General features: G+C 37.7%; 2 protein-coding genes across 2 annotated transcripts in view; one reads left to right on the forward strand and one right to left on the reverse strand.

Annotated features, from left to right (window-relative positions):
• The first annotated feature begins 93 nt into the window (after positions 1–93).
• On the forward strand, positions 94–11,066 carry rnf32 (ring finger protein 32). The gene is made up of 9 exons (XM_079484578.1): positions 94–176; positions 1,627–1,743; positions 5,569–5,821; positions 5,898–6,040; positions 7,222–7,254; positions 7,345–7,469; positions 7,569–7,677; positions 9,175–9,345; positions 10,694–11,066. The coding sequence occupies exons 2-9, from the start codon at positions 1,735–1,737 to the stop codon at positions 10,901–10,903; spliced, it is 1,053 nt and encodes a 350-aa protein (XP_079340704.1). The 5' UTR covers positions 94–176; positions 1,627–1,734; the 3' UTR covers positions 10,904–11,066.
• lmbr1 (limb development membrane protein 1) overlaps positions 11,056–24,848 on the reverse strand; it is a 30,918-nt gene continuing 17,125 nt past the window's right edge. Inside the window, exons 11-17 of the mRNA XM_079484448.1 lie at positions 24,491–24,567; positions 24,291–24,368; positions 19,675–19,748; positions 19,419–19,509; positions 17,146–17,212; positions 14,763–14,924; positions 11,056–14,529 (exon numbers count right to left, since the gene is read on the reverse strand). Coding sequence (XP_079340574.1) covers positions 14,444–14,529; positions 14,763–14,924; positions 17,146–17,212; positions 19,419–19,509; positions 19,675–19,748; positions 24,291–24,368; positions 24,491–24,567 — 635 coding nt within the window. The 3' untranslated portion in view covers positions 11,056–14,443. The remainder of the gene's footprint in view (positions 14,530–14,762; positions 14,925–17,145; positions 17,213–19,418; positions 19,510–19,674; positions 19,749–24,290; positions 24,369–24,490; positions 24,568–24,848) is intronic.

Consider the following 24,848-nt stretch of genomic DNA (forward strand, 5'->3'; position numbering starts at 1 on the left):
CCTAATGCCAGGCCGCGGGATCCGACGGCGGATGACATCAAAGTACCGCGAGAGCGATTCGAAAAACTAAAAACCGTTTGGTTTCGAAACGCTCTCGCGCGACTTGCTGTCTTCCGCCTGTCGGATCTTACAGCGCCGCATCAATTCGAACAAGCCTATTATATTTAGGACTACAAGTTAGTAATACTTACTTTAAATTAAATTTTTAACCCGTTTTATGCTCATGTTTATTAGACAAATGCAACGTACAGCAATAATGCATTATAATGTTTGTATATGTTTTTTGGAAGACAGGTTGAAGAAACATTTATCATGGCTGTTGTCTTTAATGTCTGCAAAGCTAATTATGACAATGAGGCAAAAGTGCAGACCAATATCAGTCCAGGAACATGCATCATTAGTCCTATCTAAAATCCTGTGACATTACCCGATTAAACTCTGCACATTGTTTGAACATCCAACAAAACTATTTTTGTGATGCCGCTATTTATTTCAAAACAAACAAGCATTATGTTCTCACATCCTAATGCTGCTTGTCTATTTAAACCGGAACATGTTGCAATTCATGGTTGCCCCTTCCTTTGGAGATAAATCGCTGGATTATTACTACTAAAGCTGTCTGAGCTTTTCAAAGGTCGCAAAGAAATTCTGCAAAGGTTTCCAATTCAAAACATTACACCAACAACCAACACCATCACCCCCACCCCCCACACCCTTGTTTCCAGGCCACTTTGTCCCCTCTTTTCAAAATACCACAGAACAGGTAAAAACTGTTCACAGGGAGGAAAGTTAAATAAAAATCTCTTTTAGATGGTATTTATGGAGAAGAAGAAGACAAATAGAGTCCCTGTTGTAAATGAAAGCACGTACCAAAATTCATTTTGATGACAGGTGAAAGAAAGCAGCTTTTATGAAGAGGCTTGACTGTACCTCTTTTTGAAACCTGATTGTTTACTTAAAAACACAAACAATGGATTTCAAATCACAGGGCTTGGTAAAGACGGATTTTGACGTAACATATCAATTCACACCTTTATCTGTGGCATTAAAGGCCGTAGGCATGAGTCTGTAGGAAATGAAGAATGATAGTTTTCATATGTCTTAATTAAACACAAAGCCAATTTTCTTAAAAAAACCTTGAGTATTGGGCATCCACTTGTTTTCACCTGGTGCACCAGAATGTACAGTGGACAGAATGATACAAAGTAGCGTCCACTGATGTTTTGAAGAACCATAACAACCAATTTAATCAAAAAGCAAGAAGCTAATTTCTTGAAATTGTCTCCAAATATGGATTACAGGCCGAGATATTAGCAATCTTCTCTATTCACAAGGTGCAAAATATAGTGCTCAGTGCATGTTTAAAATCAACAGACATTTTGTTAACATAAAGTATGACCTTCTTCAGTGTTTCACATTCTCTAGCAACATTTTAATGTAATATAACAATGAATTGACTCTTTTCTTAAAATAAAATAATATTAAAGGAAAAAGAAAAGACACCTTTGATCTACTGCCTAACAAAGCGTCCAACCGGTGAATATTTGCTACCTAAGATTTATGCAAAACGAACAGTATTGTCTTCAGTAAGTACGTTTTTTAAACATTTTCTTCATTCTTCATCAGGTGTATTGACAAACTGGAGAGGTGCACGATGAGCTTGTGGGAACATTACACGTGCTGAATGGAGCTTTGTTGCTGAGCAACCGAGTAAACAGTGTTTCTGCTGCAGCAATGCGGAGGGTGAGCTGCTTTTCCTCTCAAATGTTTCTGAAGATTATTTAAATTCTGGTAAAGTGGTGTTATTCTAGTATGAGAGGTTGAGTTTAAATGTTATTAACCTTCATTTGTGTATTAATCATGTTTTTAGAGAATGTCTAAATTGGACACGCTTTTGCAACCGGCTATGGTTAGCACTAGCTAGCAAAACCTTTAAATGACACCGTCGAACAATGAGACCGTTATCTCTTTTTATCTAATGTTTTGGGACAACAGTGCCAACTTGGCGTTGTAACCAACCAGCAAACTGTATAATAAAGACAAACAATAATTCCCAATCATGTCACTTTTATGATAAAAATGTTCACACGAGTTTCTGTTTGTTAGTGAAGCAGGAACAGAGAAGCTGCTATGCATCTGTTGAGCGTCCTCCAGTTAATTCTTGCTTAGACTAATGATGTCATAAGAAAAGTCATTGTTAGTATCGCTCTGCCATTGCGTTTGGACTCAAATCTAAGTGCAGTTTAAAGTCCCTGTGAAACAGAAGTTGCGACAGTTTTTACTTTAGTATTTTTACTTATTTCTGAGTGAAACGGAAAAGGCCTGTTGTTGCTAGAAGGGATACAGCTACGACCGGAAGTGGTGAAAAATCTTGCCATATAATTTTCAATAAATAACATTAGCTAACGCCGACACCTACCCTAACCTCACGATAATAAAAATATATGAATCAACTGTTTTTAGTGTGACAAAAACTATGTGTTACTAAAAAAGTGCGCATGCCCAGTGGAGGTAGCACTATCCCTTCTAGTCAAAATCCAAAAGGACCTTTTTCACACTTCCGCATCGTTGGATCCAGGGTAAACGCTGGTTACAGCAGAATTCAAGTCTATCAAAACCACGTGCGGCGTTTGCGTATGGCAAAGTATGGCAGTTGCCATGCCCTAGCATTCAGACAAAACAGTGGAAGAAGCATATTGATGCTGATTAAAGATAATCAAAATATTTTAGACTGCTGTATACTTTTAGCATGGGCGTCGGAAGCATGTGTATTTTAGAGTGTGAAAACGACTTCAGTCATTAACAGCTTCAATGGTATAGTGGGTAAGACACGTGACTAGTCATTTTTGACACTCTCGCGTTTAGCTTGTCTACATTTTCACACAGTCATTTATTTTTAACAAGCAGGTGTATACTAATAAAGTTTACACCACAGGGCTGTTGAATGCTTCAATCTGATTGGTTGACAAACTGATATCACACTGATATGGCATACTGGTTCAGTGTCTTCTTCATGCTGCTTATACCTGATAACAATGTGTTTTGATAGACCTAATCTTTCAAAAGTTTACGTGATTCTTTTACTATTGAAGGAATAATTAATTTCTTTTCAATGGCGTTTCTGTCACATTACTGTAAACACGCAGGTGTGCGCGGTCTCTCGCTCTCTCACTCACACACACCACGATGCTCAAGCTTCCGAGTCCGTTCACTCTAACGGCGGCTTGAAATTAGATGCACAAGAAAGTAGTCCCACCGGTTAAACCATGTTTAAAAGATGATATGTCAAACATGGAATTAAACATTTGGACATTTGTCCTGTGGCGTGAGGGTGTGCATTAACCCCAGGTGTGCATTAAATTTCAAATAATTGAGACTGCCCGTCATCAATTATTCCTTAAGTATGGTAAGGTAAGTAGGGAGGTCCTTGTTATCGACATATGGCAATAAATTTGCATTTATAATTTTTTATTTGAACAGTCACATAACAATCTCATCTGCCCGAGCCAGATGTATAAATATTGCAAGATGAAGAATATTTGTTACATTATCTGTGAATATTTCTTGAAGAATTCTCGTACACGTTTTGTGTAGATATGATGTGGTATAATTCACGGTTCCGTTACTGTGGAATCGTTGTTGCATGGCTGGAGGAAAATTTTGCCATAGCCTAGGTTTTGGTGAAACGCCACCACTGAACAAGAGTTTCCTGATAAAATGTTTTCGTATAAATAATGTAAACGAACTTAATACCTTATTTCGCCTGTTTAAAGTTAAGATCTTAATTTAGAAACACCCCACAGATAAGAGGGGGCTCTAGTACTGCTGTTTATGTTTTAATTTAAGGTTGGTACAGTATGTTTAAGGCAACCTGAGGCAGGTACCTGCTGACTTTAACTACTGAACTGCATATAATAAATCCAGTGATGATATCCTCTGTCTCAATTAATTCTTTATGTCTGTCTGGTTTGGTCCTGCATTATATTGATAAAAAAAACTAATTGTAAATTTACAATACTTAGTATTTAATGCTAAACTTACATAACATGACAGCAGTTTGAAGTTATAGCTGCACTCAGTTACATTATGCCATTACTATTTTCCCTGCTTTAAAAATTCCTCTGTTGTCTGATATCTATCACAAAAAAAGACAAAATTACACCTTGTTGGCTTGCTCACCGGAGACTGCATTTATTAGATATTATTTTCTAGAACGATCCTGCTTGTTCTAAAAACACCATGCACTGTGATGTGTTTTACCTTTTTTTGTTTGTGTTTTTCTCCTGTAAAGCTGCTTTGGATTATACCACATTATAAAAAGCGCTATATACATGAATTGAATTGTTACAGTAAATTTAGTGCGCTTTGCTGGAAGCCCCCCGTCAGACTCGCATCACACTTTCTGTTTCAGAAAATTACCAAAAAATGATTCTGTTGCCTGTTCTTGCTAGTGCTTCTGACATTATCAAAAATATTTTTAAAATGTAAAATATATCATATCAGACGTTTTACTCAAGGGTGCATTGGATCATTGCCAGGCATTATGTATTGCGTGTTTTATGATGTCTGCTCAGTGTAGAGAATAATTGTTTATGTATACAGTGTATTAAAATTAGCAGAACCATGATTATTCAGGATACATTAGGATCTTATGTGCAGTTTAGAAAGTGACCCATTAAAAGATTGTAGAAGGAAAACAAAGGTATATGTTAAGCATTTTATAATATAGTCTAATTTATTAATTTTTACAGTGCAATGTATACTTTGTATTTCCAAACCGTGGTTCATTTTAAAGTCCTACATTTATTACATTTTCACAATTTAAGTTTGAACATTTTACATTTGGTAGCCTATTTGAATGAACAAAGAATCGTATTTTAATTTCAATAAACAAAGAAACGTTTTCTTAGGAGTTTATGATATCTTATTTACAAACAAATGTTAACAAGTTACACTCTGTTAACACTTTACCAGTTTTTTTACAGTGACGGGATTACATTTGAATAACACGAGAGCTAGGTTGCATAACCTCAAAACACTTAAATAAATTTAAAATATATAATAAAATTGTTTAAAAGTAGGTTTAAATGACACATGCACATTCTATTACAAAGGGATTTAATCTGTAAGGGAAATTGCTTTACCCTGCAGTGACATGGTTTCCGATTCTTGATAAAAAGGCTTATTTGATGAGAAATAATGAGGCTTATTTGATAAGATTTTAAGGTCACACAAATAAAAAAAAAGAAAATGACCCCGCAAATAAAATATTTACAATAAACGATGCAATATTTCATGAAAAAATAGGCATTGCAATTTTTTATTTCACTGGGACTTTAAGCCACGCTTTGTTTGAACTTTAAAACAGCCTCATAATTGTATTTCCGCCAAACTTAATGCAATTAAATGTTACACATTTTTGGTTGAGATCTAAAATGAATCAGCTGTAGCCTACCCGAGAAACACACACCCAACTGGCAATTTAGTTACCCCGGATATGACAGCATTAAAACCAGCAAAGTCCCAAGTGTTTACATTTGTTTATATTCTATTAACCATGCTCCATAGAGACTGAATTGTAAAGCAGACAGTGGGAGGCTGACTCTAGCAGCTGTAGCACTACAGGATCATATAACACGAACCGTTCCTGTCCGCTTCTCTGCATTAAACTCTTCCCGTCAGGAAGCCTGTGGGGCTGCACATGGTTTTAGGAGTCTCAAAAAACAAAGCACAAGACAGAGAGCCAGAGATGCTGAGCAGACACAGGGGCAAGAAGAGAACGAGTATGTGTTGGATCGTGCCCCTCCACCCCTGACTCTTGGTAGGCTACAGTTAGTATCATGCTAAAATTTTCCTGAAAGCTCACAGTGGCTAATGTTTGATTGCTGATGATCCAGCTCAGAGGATGGGTCTGGTAGCAGCACCCTCGAGAAGACTATCAGCAGAGGAGTGGACAGAGGTTAAAGCCAGATCTATCCAGGAGGGAGACTCAAGCCAGCCTTGTGCCATATGCAGGGAGGAGTTTCGTCTGCAGCCACAGGTAACTGTCATATGTTTAATGGCTGATAATCTTAAAACGTTTTAACATCACTCCTCTATTAATATTTTTTGTTCCACATTTAGAACAATAGTACACTCTGATAGTAAAATTCTGAAATAGTACAAAGGTTACATGAAAGTAAAAAGTACTGAAAGAGTTTCAACATAATTCATTTTTCTTCGTTGTTCAGTGGAAGTCAAAAACAAAATCACTATTTTACTGAAAGGAAAATGTTGGCACAGTTTACACAAATAATTTTAAATATTTAATCATACCTCTGAGAATCATTTCAGTCAAGTGAACTTAAACATTTGAACAGTAGTGTAGGTCTTTAATAAAAAAAAGGATTTCAGAAAGAAATTGTTCATCCAAGGACTTAAGCTGCTCTCTACTCGAGTCATCATCTTCATTGTCATAGCAACTATCTAGTGTCTGTTCAGGTATGTTGTAAAGGTTTTTTTTTTGTTCACTCCCATGTTCCGTCAGTCAACAGATATTCTTTCCTAGACGCATAATAAAAAAAACTTCTACGTAGGGTCCTGTGTTCTCTAAAACCACGCAGACAACCCAACAGATTGACCTATAATGTCTTGGAATTCAACTGTATCGTGAATGAAATGTCAGTTAGGTCAGTGCAAAAGGTCACCCAACAATTTACAGCTTCTTTATATGCTTATAAGATGCCAATCGTCTCAAGAATGCTGGAAAAACCCAGATGTATATAGAATAAAAGAGACAACACAGTTGCTCTGATCCCATGTAAATATTTGTTTAAGTGTGTGTCTATGTGACCTCAAAAGGAGCATTTCGTAATACTTAAAATACTTGACTGTGACTTAAAGGTCAAGTGTATGAAATGTAGCGCCATCTAGCTGTGAGGTAGTCAATTGAAACCAACGTCTCACTCCCCCCTCCCTTTCAAAGCACTAGGAACTAAGCACAGAAATAAGATGCTGTCACTTTTCCAATTCTTCGCCGAAGGAGATGGCGCCTTTCAAAAAAACAGTTTTACTGTTTAGGGCTACTGTAGAAACAACATGGCAAATTCAATGCAAGGGGTTACCTGAAGTAAAAAAAACTTTTATTTCCTGTTATTGTTGCTGTCATTTTGATGTCTTCCTCGTGACAAAACATAGTGTTATTATTTAAAATTGTGAATAATCTTTGTGATTTCTGGACAGGTTCTACTGTCCTGCTCCCATGTATTTCACAAAGTAAGTCAACACAAATCCATCCGAACATTGATATAATGTGATATTAATACCACAATGTTCAATGTAAACCCCTTTGGTTACTAATTTTAGGTATGTCTGAAGTCTTTTGAAAAGTTCTCGGGCAGGAAGAGCTGCCCCATGTGCAGGAAGGAGCAGTTTGAGACAAGAGTGATATACGATGGTGCTCAGCTTTATCGGGAGAAGTGTGCTCTCAGGTGTGCTCCACAGAGACGATCTGAATCAGTTCAGTTCTCAGCTCTCTTGAACATAATTCTCATGCGTTTTTTATGATTTATTTTTGTCTCTCATCCCAGAATACAAGCTTTTTGGCGAGGCTACCTCGTTCGCAAATGGTACCAAAACATAAAGAAACACGTGCCCCCGAAAGACCATCGTTTAAGAAGGCAATTCTTTGAAAAAAAGGTATTTAATTTGATAAGAGGTCATGGACATGTTCTGTGTGTTTGCAAACCTGGTTCTTTTTTTGCTGAGGTTTACAGAAGTATAGAGCTATAGTTATAGTTTTTCTATCAAACATATTTTGTCTTTAGTAATTTACGTAATGTTTTTTTATTTACAAGATGAAAAGTTTCTCTGATGGGACATTCTATATATAAAAGTAAGTATATACTGTACACAACCATTTAGCAAGAGAATCAAAATCAAGGCTTCAGCAGTTAAAGTTGATTTTCTTATCCTGTTCCCTCGACCCTTTGGGAGTGCGGGTTACGGATAACAGGTGAAAGTAGTTGGAAGCTTTTGGTCAGGGACCTCACTGACACAGACGCAGCCCCCTCATTATCCCACACAGAAGTCTCCATGTTTTAGTTCAGGGAAAGCAAAGGTTGCCATCTAGTGAAGCAGCAACTGTCACGTCTTGGTTATAGTTCTCAAACCGACAACAGTATTCCTGACTCTAAGATATACATGTTCTGTACATGTGGGTTTTGCAGTCTATGAAATATTTGCTTTTTTTGTCCAGTATCTAGTAACTTCACGGTCCATTTCCCTTTGACAGTGGGTCCTTCAACCGAATCTGTTTCTTCTTTTAAGAAAATTAAGCGAACAAAAAATCCTGTAATAGCAAATCAGTTAGAAGTGGCAGTGATGGCAGTTAGATCGATTCTCTAATTCAAAGCATTGCGGTGCATACAAGGTATACAAACCCATAGTTTGAACTACATGAACTCAAGAATTTGGGTGTGTGTGTGTTTCTTAGGTACAACTGATCCATTTAAAGTCTCAATCAAACATGCAGCACTTCACACTAAAGTCACAGTGATACTTCTAGACATGCTATGTATAGTTTAAAATATTATGTAGATTATCTGACATGTTACTAATAAATGGGTTCATAATGTATTTCTAATGCTTTTGCGTTTGTCCCAGATTTCTCTGGACCTTTACCACAGCAGGAACAAAACGGAACGTATAAAAAGAAGATAGAGAGACTATAGGCTCACTTATCACTTTTAATAAGGGTTTCAATCAACCAGTCCTCCATTTTACGTAAAGTCAACATATTAGAAAGTTAAACTGGTGACATTAAGATTGATCGTACCTGCTGTGTCTTTTCTCAGAATGCGAGGAGGCAGAGTTCACGCTGCCAAGTGTTATTTGTATTTCTTTAGGAAAGGTCCATGTTTGAACTCTTTGGAATGCTTAACGTCTGTTTAATTACTGATCAAATACAGCTATTAAGAAACCTCTAATGTGTGTGTGGGAGTGTGTTTGTATATATGTGCATGCTCAACCTTTCATGTCAATTTCTGGGATTGTCCAGAACCTTTTCCTTATTCAGCCATTCGTATTGATATTGATCTGCGAGCTTTTTACCGCTGGGTTAAGATTCATAATTGATTCGCGTTATGATGGAACATGTCTCGATCCCATTTTCACAACATTTATTTCCTTAATCAGTTTCAGGAGATGAACGACAGCCTGGTGCGGTCATGCAGCACAGACGTGGAAGCCTTTCTGAACGATATCGATCGCTCCGTGGCCATGAGCCATGATCTCCTGCGCCGCTTTGACAAGTCTGTTTGTGTTTCTGAAATGGAGGACAAGGAATGGCTGGAAGCTCAAGAGAAGGTTTGTTTAGATAATGGCACTGCTCCTTCACCTACACATGCAGACGTAGACTAAAATACCGATGTGCTTTTATCAAAGAACAGCTCATCAATGCCTCTAATCCCTCTCTGTAGTCGCTCCTCAGTCCTGCCCTTCGCCCAACGTGCCGCCGCCTGTCTCGGAACGCTCAAGCCATGCTGGCGGCACAGATGTTCCAATTCAACAGTATCAAACCCTCCATGAGATGATTGTTTACCTTGCTAATGAATGAGTGGAAATAATCCACCGTGTTTACTAAAAAACACAAGCTGTGCAGATAATGCACGCCTAGCCTTTCATTACGTGCGAGCTGAGAAAAAGATCTGCCGTTTCTTTAGGCTTCACTGTTATTGTGCGGAGGCAGCCAATGGCAGCGATCCATCTGAAAAGGAAACACTTCATTTTTACCTTCTAGATGAGAGGTCAGGCAGATATCATGACATTCTTAAACCTGAAGTTGGAGTTCAAACCATTTCCACCCAGGCAAACAGAACAAGGATAATTCCTGTGGTCATCAGTGGAAAAAGGAAGCTGAAAGTCAGTTAATGATTATTGAAACGGCACACCTACTTTCTGTTAGAAAGGCACACGGCAGTTATACATTTGCTAATCATTAATGTACTCTCACGGAACTATGTTTTTTTCTGCGTTTTGTGCACGCCATTGTGTTAATGATCTAAATTTGAGTCAAGAAAGCAAGAGACCCATTAATAAAATTAATCAAAAACATGGTACATTGTAACACATGGGATTTTGGTAAATTATTATGATGATATTTGTCTGTAAATGAATCAGGGGATCTAACATAGACTAGCACTCCTTGAATAAAGACGGTGCCAAAGCACAAGAAGTAATAAAAGTGGTACTTATTTTACATTTTCTATCAGCTGTAATCAAATATGTCAGAGGTGTTGGGTCAAAGGTTATTCAAAGGTCATAGAACATGCAAATGCTTTTTTATCATCAGGCCTAACAGCAATTTTGGTTGCTGGCAAGTGCTTGTTACAAATGACTGATTATATATAAGTGTCAGGGTGGTGTCTGATCGGCATGAATCTTTGTGCATTTTGAATAGTTATGGTCTCTTAAATGTCAAGTAGTTTGTATCTGACAACACGTTTTATAGGCTGTGCACATCGTGTTTTAAATGGACAGCTTGCATTAATGTTGGAGGCCGCTGATTATATTAGCAAATAAATTCTGTGTGGAATATATCATGTTGTTGACATTTAGAACCGCTTTGAAAGTGACTAGAAGGGTATGTATTTTAAGCATTCTTAAGCAGCATTAGAAGAAATAAATGTATTTCTTTTGTTTTTGCTTTGACCAGGCTGTCCAGCGAGGTGTTCAGGACTGCCCCATTTGCCTAAACCATCTGAACTCACAGAATGGGTTGTCTGAAGGCGGAAGAAATGTTTTACTACTGTCTTGCTCTCACGTCTTTCATGAAGCCTGTCTGGAGGCCTTTGAGCTTTTCTGCCAGGAGGTGAAACCCACATGCCCACTCTGCCGTTCTCACTATGCCAAAATGCTTGTTTAGAATTAAAGCTTGGTATATTTTTGAGATGGACCTGATGTATAGCGATGTTGTGTAAACGGCCACACAGCCAACAACATGCAGACTGATAAAGGTTTATTCTGCACGGAGCATATGATAACACTGTAAATTAAACAGACCAATAAAAGCCTTGTTGTCAAAAGTCACAAACTTTATTGTGAACTGAAGATGAATACAAAGCAGGAGAATCTCAACATTTTGCTTTGTAAACACAACAAACAATGAAACGCAGCGAATGGGAACAAGATTATTCTGCAAATACATTCACACATGTAATAGAAGCAACAGGCAAGAACAGATACAGACGCTTTCCCTTAGAGCTGAGGTTTCACAGTCACAGTATGGACATATAGCACGTGATAAACAAAAAGGTTTTGGTATGTAGATATCTGAAAATATCACAGCCTCCTTTACAATGTTGTTTTGTGTCCATCTTCTTTATAGAAAATGGGCTTCTGGGAGGATTTGGCAGGTATAGGTTTCTTTCACAGTTATTTCTATATCACTGCTAATGTCTCTATTAAGAGAAACCTAACACTAAATGATACCCTGGATTTTGTTTTGCATAAAGTGTAATGCCTGGCAAAGCAATATCCTTCCAAAAGTCCATTTACTTCAAACAAACAAACACACAAACACAATTTTGCAGTTTGTCCACATACACAACTAAATGATGTGGGATGTGCTTGAATTGCCAGATTTGTGCAGACAGAATTGATATAGTGCACAATTAAAAAAAAAAATAAAATAAAAAAATAAAAACATTTTCCTCAATGAGAATTATTTGCATGACACTTTATTTCCAAAATATTTTCTTAGAAAATTTTATTTGTGCAAATCAACAAGAAGACAAGACATGTTTTGCATATAACTCTCATATTCATGACAATAAAAAAACACCAAAAACAATGCATCATTTTAAACCACAGAACCCACTGAGGTGTCAACGTTTAACAATCTATTCACAGGCTTTAAATCAGTGTCCCTCATGTGAATATATTTCTTGAATTAATTCCTGCCCCAACAATACTATTCCAGAGCCCTGATATTTTTACCTTTGGCCAGTTGAAGTTAAAGATATGACCTGTCATTTTGCTGTGCCATATTATTGACGATCACATGAGGGATTCACAGTGAATTAGTCAATAAAAAGGTACACATCACACTCATTTACTCATTTGCCAATCTCACACTAGCACTGCACGTCTCCTCAACACTAAACAAAAGGAGACGAAAACTGAAAAAGCCAAGAAAGCCTGTTTAAGGCATCAGAGGTGATTTTTTTTCAGTAAACAAATGCCGAGTGACTAATTGGCTGGCCTTTTCACAAATAGCATAGTATGAATGAGGCTCGAAAGCTCGTTTCATATTCTACAAAAATAAAAAGAGAAAATATACTGTATATATAAGTAAATACATCATTTACATTAACATGAGACTAGTTAAACGGACAAAGAATGTAGAGTGAACACTCAAGATTGCAATTTTACAGCGTCACAGACAGATGTCAGGAATGGCCAAAACAGTTCTTCATTTTATTCGCCTATGGGTTTCGTACTTAAAATGGGAATGTCTAGAAACTAAATAAAATATGAACTGTGTGTTCAGTAACTATTTGACAAAATTAAAAGTAAAAAATGAATAATCTCTGTTTCATAACTACTCTAGAGATTTTCAATGACTCCTATAGATGCCTACTGATCGACAATCCCAGCTTGAACTTTACATAAATTTAACGTCACCGCACAACAAACGTGAAAAGTTGCGGAATAAACTCATCTGGCTCTCCAGTCCTGTTTTCACAGCCATTTTAACAATGTATGAGTTTAGTCTCTGATCTACATATACCTGCAAGTCATGAGACTAAATGGGGTGAGCTAATACAGCATGAGAGCGATTGTACAAATATCACTGGTCATGAATATAATAATCTACCATTTGTTTCATCCATACACACCATATGTTTAAAGGTTATTTTCTTTACATGTTTGCCAGTGATGATTTAATAAAATAAGGCAAATATTTAGAAATATAAGCATTGCAGCAATGACCAAGACAAAGAATGTTTACTGTTCTTTGTTAAATGCTCTTCCACCAAGGGAAAAACCCATACCTTTGCGTAGCATTTGTAACATAGTTGTATAGCATCAAAAATCGAGGGGGAGTAGCAGCAGATTTAAAAACAGGAACAGGAAGTTAATCCCAAAATTGTGCCCCACCTTCTGACAACAACTATTTGGTGCATTTTACAACTGTGACAACAGAGAAACATTTATCTGCTTTTTTACTTTTTGTGATTTTAAAGAGTGATTTAAAACCCATAGTGCCCATCTCTGAACTTTACCAAAAACTTAAACAGAAATAGTCCAAAGAGAAATGTTGGTAGGTAGGCTCCACTGCGGTTTTATCATATTAATACTTTTCCAAAAATGTCAATATTCAAGTAAGGCACATGTTTGGGAGTTTCCTTTTAAATTCCCATTACTTAATTCCGTCAATTCCAACAAAACTGTCATAGTAAAGCATGAGAAAGCAAATAATAATTCCTCATTTATTACTGACAAACATCTGATTATATTAACAAGTGAATGTAAACATAAATGGCAACGCACACAATGACAAGCTTTTTTTTTACAAAACTTACTTAACATCTCCAAACCAAAGCAGAAATTGACTGAGATGGCTTGATACCAACAACGGAAATTTTTAGAATAGCTGTCATTTTGAAAAGCCATCTTGGTGCAAACATATGCCAGGTTTATCACATTTTGCTAAAAGAAGTGAACTGGATTTTGTAATTCGCCTCATTTGCATAAGAATCAATTAACCTTGCATTAAAATAACTATGAAATATATACATGTTCAGTTAGATTCACTGCTGTGATCAGCGTCAGATTTGAAATATTTACAATTCTTGGGTTTTATGTGCTAATATTACATGTGATAAATCTGTCTTTGGGTTTCCCAAATCTGTCAAACTGCTGCTTTTATTCCCTACACCTGTTTCAGGTAACAATTTAACTTTATATAATATAGCTCACAAGGGAGCAAAGCTAATTGTTTTCATCTGTAAACAATTTTTTCAAGGGGCAGAAACACCCCTGCGTATTGAGCTTAATGTCTGCTGACGGACCATCAGTTTTTCAACTTGCCTAAATATTTGACCCTAATTGAGGCCAACTGAAAAAAACAGATATCCAAAATGTGTAAAGGGTGCAGTCAAGGGGTTTTTGATTGTGCAATAACGTTTTCTGATTTGAGATAACTGAAATGAAAGCAACAAAGAACAATACTAACAGAATGACATCAAATCGGTTTCACTTGCAATCAATTATGAAAATTCAGACACCAGCATTGACTGGAGTAGATACTGGAGCTGATGAAAGCATTTAGCAATGGGTTTCAATGGTATGCACACGAGATGAGATGATGGACATCATATATTCTACACTGCCTTTTAATGCTCTCTGACCGAATATCCTTTTACTCTTAAAATCAAAGTCAATGTGTGAACCGTGATTCTCACAGAGTTTTCTGATGCCCGTTGGCAGCATGTTTTCCTGATTCTGAATCTGTCGTGCTGTTTGACAAATTCAATTTATCCAGACCTGAAACCCAGAAGACAGAACATTTAGAACCCACGGATTAGCTTTTCCTCAATCCCTTTCACACTTCTCTAAATGCACAAAACTCTATTTAAACACCGAATTAATAAATATAAAAGGCAAACGCAGAGCAGATATACACACAAAACAGGAAGACAATTAGTGTCAAAATAAGATGGAAAAATAGGAAGCCCTTTGGGGGTGAGGGCGATAGGATATCAAGCTGAATACATTACCAAGGGCTTTTAGAAGTTCTTCTCGCACGGCAGACGTGAACTTTCGCACCAGACACAATGTGGTTACCACAGCAAACAGAAGATTGTATGAAAGTACAATGTAGAAATTTCCAAGCCAATTAAATCGCCCGAAATCTCCCAAGAGATCAAATCTTGTTATTCCTGCAGAGGGTAAGAAACAGGGCATCTATTATGAGACGCATACCAAATGCCCAGTTCTCTTTTAAAATGAGACTTTTAGAAATAGCGTATTACAGTATAGACAACGCTATTCACTGCCTCTTTCCTACCTCGACAAAAGCACAAAGGGCTGTCTTACAGCAGAAGAACAGACCTTGCATACATTCACTCTTACTTGACCCCAGGCTGAATCACTTGGATAACCTTATTTTCCTTATAATTTGTCAGATATTGTTACCAAGCCAGACTCATTATTTCTTGGTTTGTTTTACTGTCATTTTGGAACACTTGCAACCCTTAATAAAGTATCTTCCTTTATATTTACATATTGTACATTATTATCTTTCAACTGGAATCAATTATTCACATGCACAAGATTACCATTACTGAAACACACCCAGTAAAATGTTATAAACTGATGATGAGACATGTCAGTCTATAAAAACCTATGAAATCAGTACAGCTCCATCTTAAAGGAGTAGTTCACCTTCAAAATTAAAATTCTGTCATCATTTACACGCCTTCTTGTCATCTCAAACCTGTATGACTTTCTTTCTTCTGCAGAACACAAAAATGTAGGTAACAGAACAGCACAGCCCCCCATTCACTTCTATACAGGTTTGGAATGACAATAGGGTGACGAAATGATGACAGAATTTTAATTGTGAAGGCGAACTACTCCTTTAATCAGACTTCACAAACTGATCAATCATATATTTTCCCTTACATCTGAGATTAGCAGGTCCACAGTTTACCATCTGCTGTCATACTTACAGCTCATAATGATCATGCTAAACTGACTGAGAAGAAAAATCTCAAACAAAATGGACATCTTGCGCTTCTATGTAACTAGATGATGCACGACCACATGTACATGTGTACTTGCACTCTAATGTACCCCCATTGATGTACAGTACACATGATAAAATAATAAACCCATATGGATGTCAACGACATAAAACGTCAAAAATGTTTAGCTATGAATCATGTCTGATAAACAAAACATTATTTGAACCTGTTTTGAATTAAAAACATTAATATACCCATTTGTCTGAGATTCTTCTTTTCAATAGGATCCATTCAGTTTCTCCAAACATCTGGAAAGCTTTTTGCTGAATGTTAATGAAAGTAGGGCTATGAACCGATTAATTGCGATTAATCCCATCCAGAAAAAAGTTTGTGTTTACATAAGACATGTCTGTGTACTGTAGCAAATTAATTTTGTATTGATAAAACATACACATTTAAGAAAAATATATAATAAACAAATTAATATGTATACATGTATGTGCTTATAAATACCAAATTAATATGCACAGTACACAGACATATATTTTGTAAACACAAACGTTTATTCTGGATGCAATTAATCGCTTGAAGGCCCTAAATTAAAGTAATTTTTCATTAATCAAATACATATAGAATTTAGATTTATATATTTTTGAGAGATACTGTCGATTGTATTCTCACCTCTTTCATCTACAAAATATCTGTCTGACATACTTCTATTTTTACACACATAAGTGCCTGTTAAAATAGCTAGATATCTGTATGTTCAAAAACCTAATTGAAAATGTCAATAAACTGAGTGAAGACTTAGACTGTTTGGGGTGAGGGTCATTTACGGTCCGTGTAAAAGTCAATGAAGTCAGTTTGCCTTTCCCACATTTTCAACAGGCTCCTGAAGTCTGTTTACATATGTACACACACACACCTTTAAGTATTTATCCATCTTTTCCACATGTTAAGTGTCTTTCAATTTGTATGTGCATCCGAGGAAAGCTGATGAAGCTTTTTGGAGAAAGAAAATATATTCCTTTCGTCTATTCAAAACAACATAACAGAACTGTTGATATTTTTCTGAGATTCCCAATGAGAGACTGCACACACACACACGCAGCTATTTGAACAGCCCTGTCTGTGGCTTGCCATGTTGTTTATTGCAGCTATTGTGAGGACTGCTTGTTCGTTTTCTCTCACTCCATTCTTGTGTAAAATCTCTATGGCAAATCCTGCTGGAATGTAACTTGTTAAATCTCAACAGAGGAAATGAGTTTGTCAGCATGTGTGTATACGTTCTAGTGGGAAATGTATAAAAAACGGTGGTATCCATAAACAAAAGGTCCTGCTGCTGGCAATAACAAGATATACACGGGTTGTTATGTAGGACAGTGAACATACACATGGATCAAGTGGATCTTACCAAGCGTTCGGGACATGACAGGCAAGGCTGAGCTCAGCACTAGAATGGATACACAGCAACCAATGATCTATAAGAATTACAAAAGACAACCAAGACATTGGAACATTTGCATCATTTTTTCACATTACAGAATATCCCATGAAAGTTTAGGTAAAAACACCCACTATGCAGAACAAGTTTTATCAAATGAAACAATTCATCTCTCTAAGCATAATATACAGAGTACACCCTCACACTTTTGTAAACATTAATTATATCTTTTCATGTGACAACACTGAAGAAATTAGACTTTGCTACAATGAAAAATAGTGAGTGTACAGCTTTTATAACAGTGTAAATTTGCTCTCCCCTCAAAATAACTTAACACACAGCCATCAATGTCTAAACCGCTGGCAACAAAAGTGAGTACACCCCTAAGTGAAAATGTCCAAAATTGGGCTCAATTAGCCATTTCCCCTCCCAGTGTCATGTGATCGTTAGTGTTACAAGGTCTCCGGTGTGAATGGGGAAAAGGTGTGTTAAATTTGGTGTTATCGCTCTCACTCTCTCATACTGGTAACTGGAAGTTCAACATGGCACCTCATGGCAAGGAACTCTCTGAGGATCTGAAAAAAAGAATTGTTGCTCTACATAAAGATGGCCTAAGCTATAAGAAGATTGCCAAGACCCTAAACTGAGCTTCAGCACGGTGGTCACGGTGGCCAAGACCATACGGTTGAGTGCACGTGCTCTGCATCATATCCAGAGTGCTGCCAGCATTGCTGCAGAGGTTGAAGGAGTGGGGGGATCAGCCTGTCATTTCTCAGACCATACGCCGCACACAGCATCAAATTGGTCTGCATGGCTGTCGTCCCAGAAGCAAGTCTCTTTTAAAGATGATGCACAAGAAAGCCTGCAAACAGTTTGCTGAAGACAAGCAGACTAAGGACATGGATTACTGGAACCATGTCCTGTGGTCTGATGAGAGCAAGAAACATTTATTTGGTTCAGATGGTGTCAAGCGTGTGTGGCAGCAACCACTTGTGGAGTACAAAGACAAGTGTGCCTTGCCTACAAACAAGCATTGTGATGAGAGTGTCATGGTCTGGGGCTGTATGAGTGCTGCCGCCACTGGAGAGCTACGGTTCATTGAGGGAACCATGAATGCCAACATGAACATATGGAAGCAGAGCATGATCCCTTCCCCTCTGAGATTGGGCGCCACGACCCCAATCACACCTCAAAGATGACCACTGCCTTGCTAAAGAAGCCATGGGTAAAGGTGATGGACTGGCTAAGCATGTCTCCAGACCTAAACCCTATTGAGCATTTGTGGGGCATCATCAAACGTAAGGTGAAGGAGCCCAAGGTCTCTAACATTCACCAGCTCTGTGATGTCGTCATGGAAGAGGACTCCAGTGGCAACCTGTGAAGCTCTGGTGAACTCCACGCCCAAGAGGGTTAAGGCAGTGCTGGAAAATAATGGTGGCCACACAAAATATTGACAGTGGGCCCAATTTGGACATTTTCACTTAAGGCCGAAGTATGGTCCTTCAATCCTTGTTCGGACGCCGTCCGCATGACGCAATTTTCCTCATCAGAAGGGTTAGTGGTCGTCAGAACAAATTTTCCGCACACAGGCCATTTTTTGAGACCGTGCAGACGTGCCGCATACAACAGGGCATGCACGAGAAAAGTGCACTAGTCCGCTAGGGGTCAATACACCACAGAAAGTGTACAGTGTGCTTTTGTCGAAGAAGAACGATACAAAACCAACACGCTGAAACCAAGAACAGTAAGCCAAGAAGCATATCCTTCTCCGTACAGTTTGGTTGTTTTTCTTGTTGTCTTGCTGTTTGCTTGGATTGTTTGCAACGGCAAATGACTTCCTCTATCATTAATTTGCAGTGGGTCTGTGAAAGACGCGACTAAGCGCTGCCCTCTGGCGGCCTGGTAGAGCATTCGGACGTCCACACTTAATCCGTGATGAGTATGCGCAAGAAGCTGTGCGAACACGTCTGTGCGAGAAGGACGGCGAAAGTTAAGTATACGTGGGCCTTTAGGGGTGTACTCACTTTTGTTGCCAGCGGTTTAGACATGAATGGCTGTGTGTTGAGACATTTTGAGGGGACAGCAAATTTACACTGTTATATAAGCTGTACACTCACTACTTTACATTTTAGCAAAGAGTAATTTCTTCAGTGTTGTGACATGAACAGAAAATTTTATATTTTTAAAATGTGAGGGGTGTACTCACTTCGGTAAGATACTGTATTTGTATTGGAAAATCCTACTGTTGTCATGGTAGTGTCATCCTTTCTGGGAGTGAGGTCCTGAAAGATGCGAAGACTATAGAAGCCAACCACAGATGAGACCATTAGATAACTGTTCATTAGTTAAGACCAACAGTTCCACCAAATGCTCCTCGTCTTGTTCAACAGAATCAAATCCTTCTCTGATATTTCTTATTTCACTTTAACAGACACTCGTAACAGTCATTCATATATATATATAGCTTCATTCAATTTTTTTACAGACAGCAAAGGATACAACATGAGAATGATTTCAACAACCGCCTGGGCAACTCTAAATGTGGATAAGGAGGCATTGCCAATATCTCTCTCCTGCAAAAAAAGAGGAAAAATAAATAAAAGTTGTAATAATAATAATAATAATTTAAGTCACTGACTATCGCTATTAAATACTTAAACACAAATTTTGCATAGACAATTTGATCCAACCACATTACACTTTTTTTTATGCACACAAACAAGCAACCTCAATAATGTCTGATTTGCACAGGGCAAAGTTCCGGACTAAGGAAATCCACTTCGAAAAATGACTGCATTAAGTGGACGTGTTTTAGCGATGTGCCCAATGCAAAGTCTCCTGTTACAACTGAAGCTGTGTAATCTACATAAGTCTACGGTGTTGACACCTCAATGCTTCAGGCAGTGAGGGCAGAAAAAAACGGCACAAATATTTGGAGCTGTTCTGAGTGAGTGCTATTATGAAGAAATAAAACATATAAAGCTCAGATTAGTGAAGTTTCCCCTCTCACCAATGAGGACAGACAGAGTGAAATTGGCGAAGTAATGAATGGAAGCAGATGAAAGAAATCTTTTTAAATTCGCCGCCGCTCACACACGCATAATATGCGAGCAGGTGTTCAAACAAAAAAGGTAAAAAAAAGGCAGCGGTGCTCTTACAGTCAGAGGCTGCGCAGAATGAATGGCTGCCAAAAATTAAGGGAAAAACGTGAAGGAGAAAGAAACCAAAACAAATGCTCCGGCAAACAAACTTTCTCATTCTCAGCCTTTAATATCTTTTGATGCCATTGAAGTGATCCAAAGATTTGGGTTGGAATTATTACCATAAAAGACAACATTTATCTTACATACTTTAACAATGTAAAACAACCTCGGTCAATGCTTGACAAGTGAAAAAAAAAATAGAAAATCTATCATCGCAATGATGTGCATTTGACAGCTGACCAATTCTAAATCAACAGAGCATACAAAAATATTTATGACGATCTTTCCGACCGGATTACATCAAATCTGTGCCAAAACTGACACCAGACTTTATAACATCAGTCTTGTTTGGTGTTATTGATGACAGACCAGAAGAGTGTTTACATTGGTGATTTCAGATCTAAAACACCTGCTTGTATGATTTTTTTATACTTATATTGAACAACACAATGAACCACCTGGATAATGCAAGATGATACATTGGCTACGGCTGAATACATTGTGATCAAATAAACAGATATATTAAAGTGATAGCTCACCCAAAAATCATTCATTCACTCAAATCACTCATTCTCTTCTCATTTCAAACTTTTATGACTTTCTTCCTTCCGCAGAACACAAAAGAAGATATTTTGAAGAAAGTTGGTCAACTGAACAGCACTGGACACAATTCACTTCTATTGTATGGGCACAAAAATGCAAGTGAATGGGTGCCGGCTAACAACATTCTTCAAAATATCTTCTTTTGTGTTCTGTGGAAGAAAGAAAGTCATACATGACGGTGACAGAATTTCCATTTTTGTGTGAACTATCACTTTAAGAATGAAGTTACTAAGAAAATGACTCATCAACTTTTTGTAGACCAAATACATACCAAAATAAATATTGTAAAAATGCATCACATATAAAACTCAAAATAAAACAGTTTTTGTCCAAAGATGACTCTTCATTTGTAATAATAAATACAGAGAGCTGCTGTAACATTAACAGTATGGAGAGTTGACCTCTCTATCATAGTGATCACAAGAGACTTTCATCCTTTTCATCATTCTTGATGCATGATTGTTAGGTGTTAGGAATGTGTGTATCTTCCTTTAGGTGTGTCCTAACTGCACTACATGTTTTGATGTGCCTAAGCTAATAATAGAAAAAAAACTAAAAACTTATTGTGGATTAGACAAGCCTTTTCCCTGCTCTCTTTTTGAGTAAGCTGTTTACTGAGAAGACAGAAGGTAAATGTCATCTGTCGACTTCTGAAGGTTCAGGGGTCAAAGGGAGAAATACGATATCTCACACTTTTCTTCTCATCTCGTTTCTCGTTCCATCACTCCTTCTGCTTCGTATGACATGTGAGATATGAGTTCGCATGAGAAACGGACATTAATGAGGCTGTTTTTAGCATCGCCTATAATTCTGAATCCGTGGGGAGTGACAGCAATAAGACTTTTATTGCAGTCATTAGCATCAGTGCAACAGACAGCTTAATGCAAGCTGTGCCACCGCATTAGAAGTCCTTTCCTCATAGCCAAATTGTACGACACCCTGCCATATCTTGCCATCTCTGCGTTTAACCTGGTTACCTTAAACTCGCATCAATCTCCTAAGAATGTTTAGGAATTTTGGTCCACCCTAGTACATCCCATACAGAGACCCAAACCGTCAAACAGGCAGGCAGACATCGGTTGTCGTGGTTACGTGAGATCTTAGGCATGGCATGGGTCCAGCTCATCAAACACATATACCATTAACCAGCATGTCAGGCGGGCCCTTCGTCTCTAAACACTGTGACAAGTGTAATTTGGGGGATTTTTAGTCAAGCGTCATGCCAAGGCAAATATCTACACTAATAAAATAATTAGAATGTGGAACGCGCATCTCACAGCACCTCGAGACTACCAAACCAAGGCCAGAAAAAGGATGTTTTGTGCATCCATTGTTAAAGGTCTAGTGTATGAAATTCAGTGACATCTAGCAGTGAGGTTGTGAATTGCAACCAACGGCTCATTCCACCCCTCGAAGCACTACGGTGGCTGACAGAGGGCTAAGATGTCATCTTTTTAGTTTCTTTGCCGAAGGAGATAAAATATTTATCGAAAAGCGCTTTTTGTGATTTCTGCAGCCAAAAATGCTTAATTTTGCAGCGGCTTTATTAAAATTTTTGCGATAAAATAGGGTTCTTCTTTAAAACTACCACCTGGGAAAACATTATTTATGCATTACTTATGATTTATACTGAAGGTCTGAAAACCTTGGCTGCATTAAGTTTAAGGCCCGCCCCAAAAGGCTATTTTGACTGACAGGTCAAGCAACCAATAACATATTGTTTCATGTTTATGGTTGTGGAAATGTCAATGCAATGAGTTTATGCCATGAACTTTGCATACTTTTAAGAAATCAGTGTTTAGTTGATTGTGATGAATGTTCATTGACACCGAAATAAACATGATATTTACAACATTATGTTTTTTCCAGGTGTGTTGTTTAAGAACGTGACACACATCGGTAAGGCAACTTGACTTAAAGCCACTAGCCTGCGACCTTTAGCCAAAAAAGCGTAAGGGCTAATTAAAAAGAATAAATGTTAGCAAATTGTAAGTGTTACAGACCCTTCTTTCTCCCTTCTATAGTATCTCTCTGCTTGACTTTTGGAGCAGGTTTGGACAGTATGCGCGACGTGAGGATGTCAAATGGTGCTTCTTTGGCCAAATTATGCGAAAAATCTTTCACAATCAAAAAATTTTGCGAAAAATCTTTCACAATCAAAACATTTTGCAAGTTGCCACAAATTTTGCAGATTTGTTTGATTATGCGTTAAATTTGCAATCGCCAAATCCTGCAGGGACTGGCTCTGTAAGGCAGTTTGTCTGTTTAGAGCTACAGAAGATACAACATGGCAAATTCCATGCAAAGGGACCTGAGGTGTACGTGGATAGAAATAGCTCATTCTAAAGTAATAAAAACATAACGCTTCATTATGCAAGGTCATTATACATCTCTGAACTCATAGTTATGTATATTATTTTGCAGATCCTCCAAAAAACTACGCACAGCACCTTTAACGGATATAAAACAGCTGCCATTAAGCAAAGGCCGAGTGTGGATGTGATAAAGTATGGTGAGATGAGACCATCATTGTATAAAAGGGAAGAAAGACTGATAAAGAACAAAACAATATAGACCACTTCAGAGAACGTAAACAACGCTGGTCCAGAAGAAGTTTCTGTTTCAAATGTTTGAACAGAATACAACCAACAGAACATTTATAACCAAATCAAAACGTTAAACGAATATCTAATTTAATTACACAGTGTATGTATGTATAAAAACTAAACTAAAATGCTGAGTGGTCTATAGGGCAGGAACTATTGTAGACCTGTAGTATAATTCCAGTGGACAGCTAAAATCTTTACCTGTGCATGAACGAACGAGTTATAAACGGATTTAGATCTAAATTCAACTGTTATTACAGAAACGTTCCGTGCATAGCAGGTAAACCTATGCTGCACACTGATGCAATAAAACCCGCAGTTTCACGAAGCGTTATGCAAGGACTCAATGTGCGACTTTTCAAACAAACTACACAAAATTTGCTTCCAGAGTTTCACACATCTAGAATGCATGAGCGCCTTTGAATTGACCTCAAGCAGATCAACCGGTGCAGCTCTGATAAAGAGCATCAAACAGCAGCAACATGATAGACATCTCGCCCAGCCTTTTCTTTTCCACACACACCTGAGCGTATCTGGAATTCAATTTGAGCTGACGCAAGGTTTGCGGACTGGACAAGAGAAAAAGAAGTTTCCACAAATGAGGAAAAGAGAGAGGGGTATGCAAGAGAATCAGGAAATGAGGGCAACTGCAAAAAGTCTATTTGTTTACATTCAGGGGTTTGTTGAATTACACTTTTCTTACCGATGAACCCTTGGGCAATGCAGTCTCATCAACAAGCAGGTACACAATGTTCAGGGCAACCAGGAGAACAGAAATGGCCTACAAGCAACACAGATAAAAAACAAATATAAGCACTATAAACATAATAACACAGAAACATCAAACAAACAGCAGGGATGTAATAATGCATAAAGCATGGGCAGCGCTGAAGAAACACGTACCGTTCCAGTGAGCAGGATCAGCATCACGATTGGGTAAAGCAGGTTCTTCTCCCAGGCTGAGGCCTTCTTTCTCCTTTCTAGAGGATAGGTTGAGAGAAAGGATTGTAGCGCGCACACACCTCTCACTGACTGTAGAAGTGTTTAATGCGAACAAACTTTCAGCAGCTGTAAATTACACCCAATCCCTTTAATTAGTCAACTCCTCTCAGCAGTCTGACAGAAAAACTATTAAAGCATGAGATAAGGGTAACTACTCCAGGTGAAAGATCTGTGCTTCGGGGAGCAGATCTATCAAACTATTATCTTACATTCAGCAAGAGCTATAAAATCAGATAAATGATGTAATGTATAATAATAC

This window comes from Barbatula barbatula (assembly GCF_947034865.1).
Source record: "Barbatula barbatula genome assembly, chromosome: 1".
In the NCBI taxonomy this organism is placed as follows: domain Eukaryota; kingdom Metazoa; phylum Chordata; class Actinopteri; order Cypriniformes; family Nemacheilidae; genus Barbatula; species Barbatula barbatula.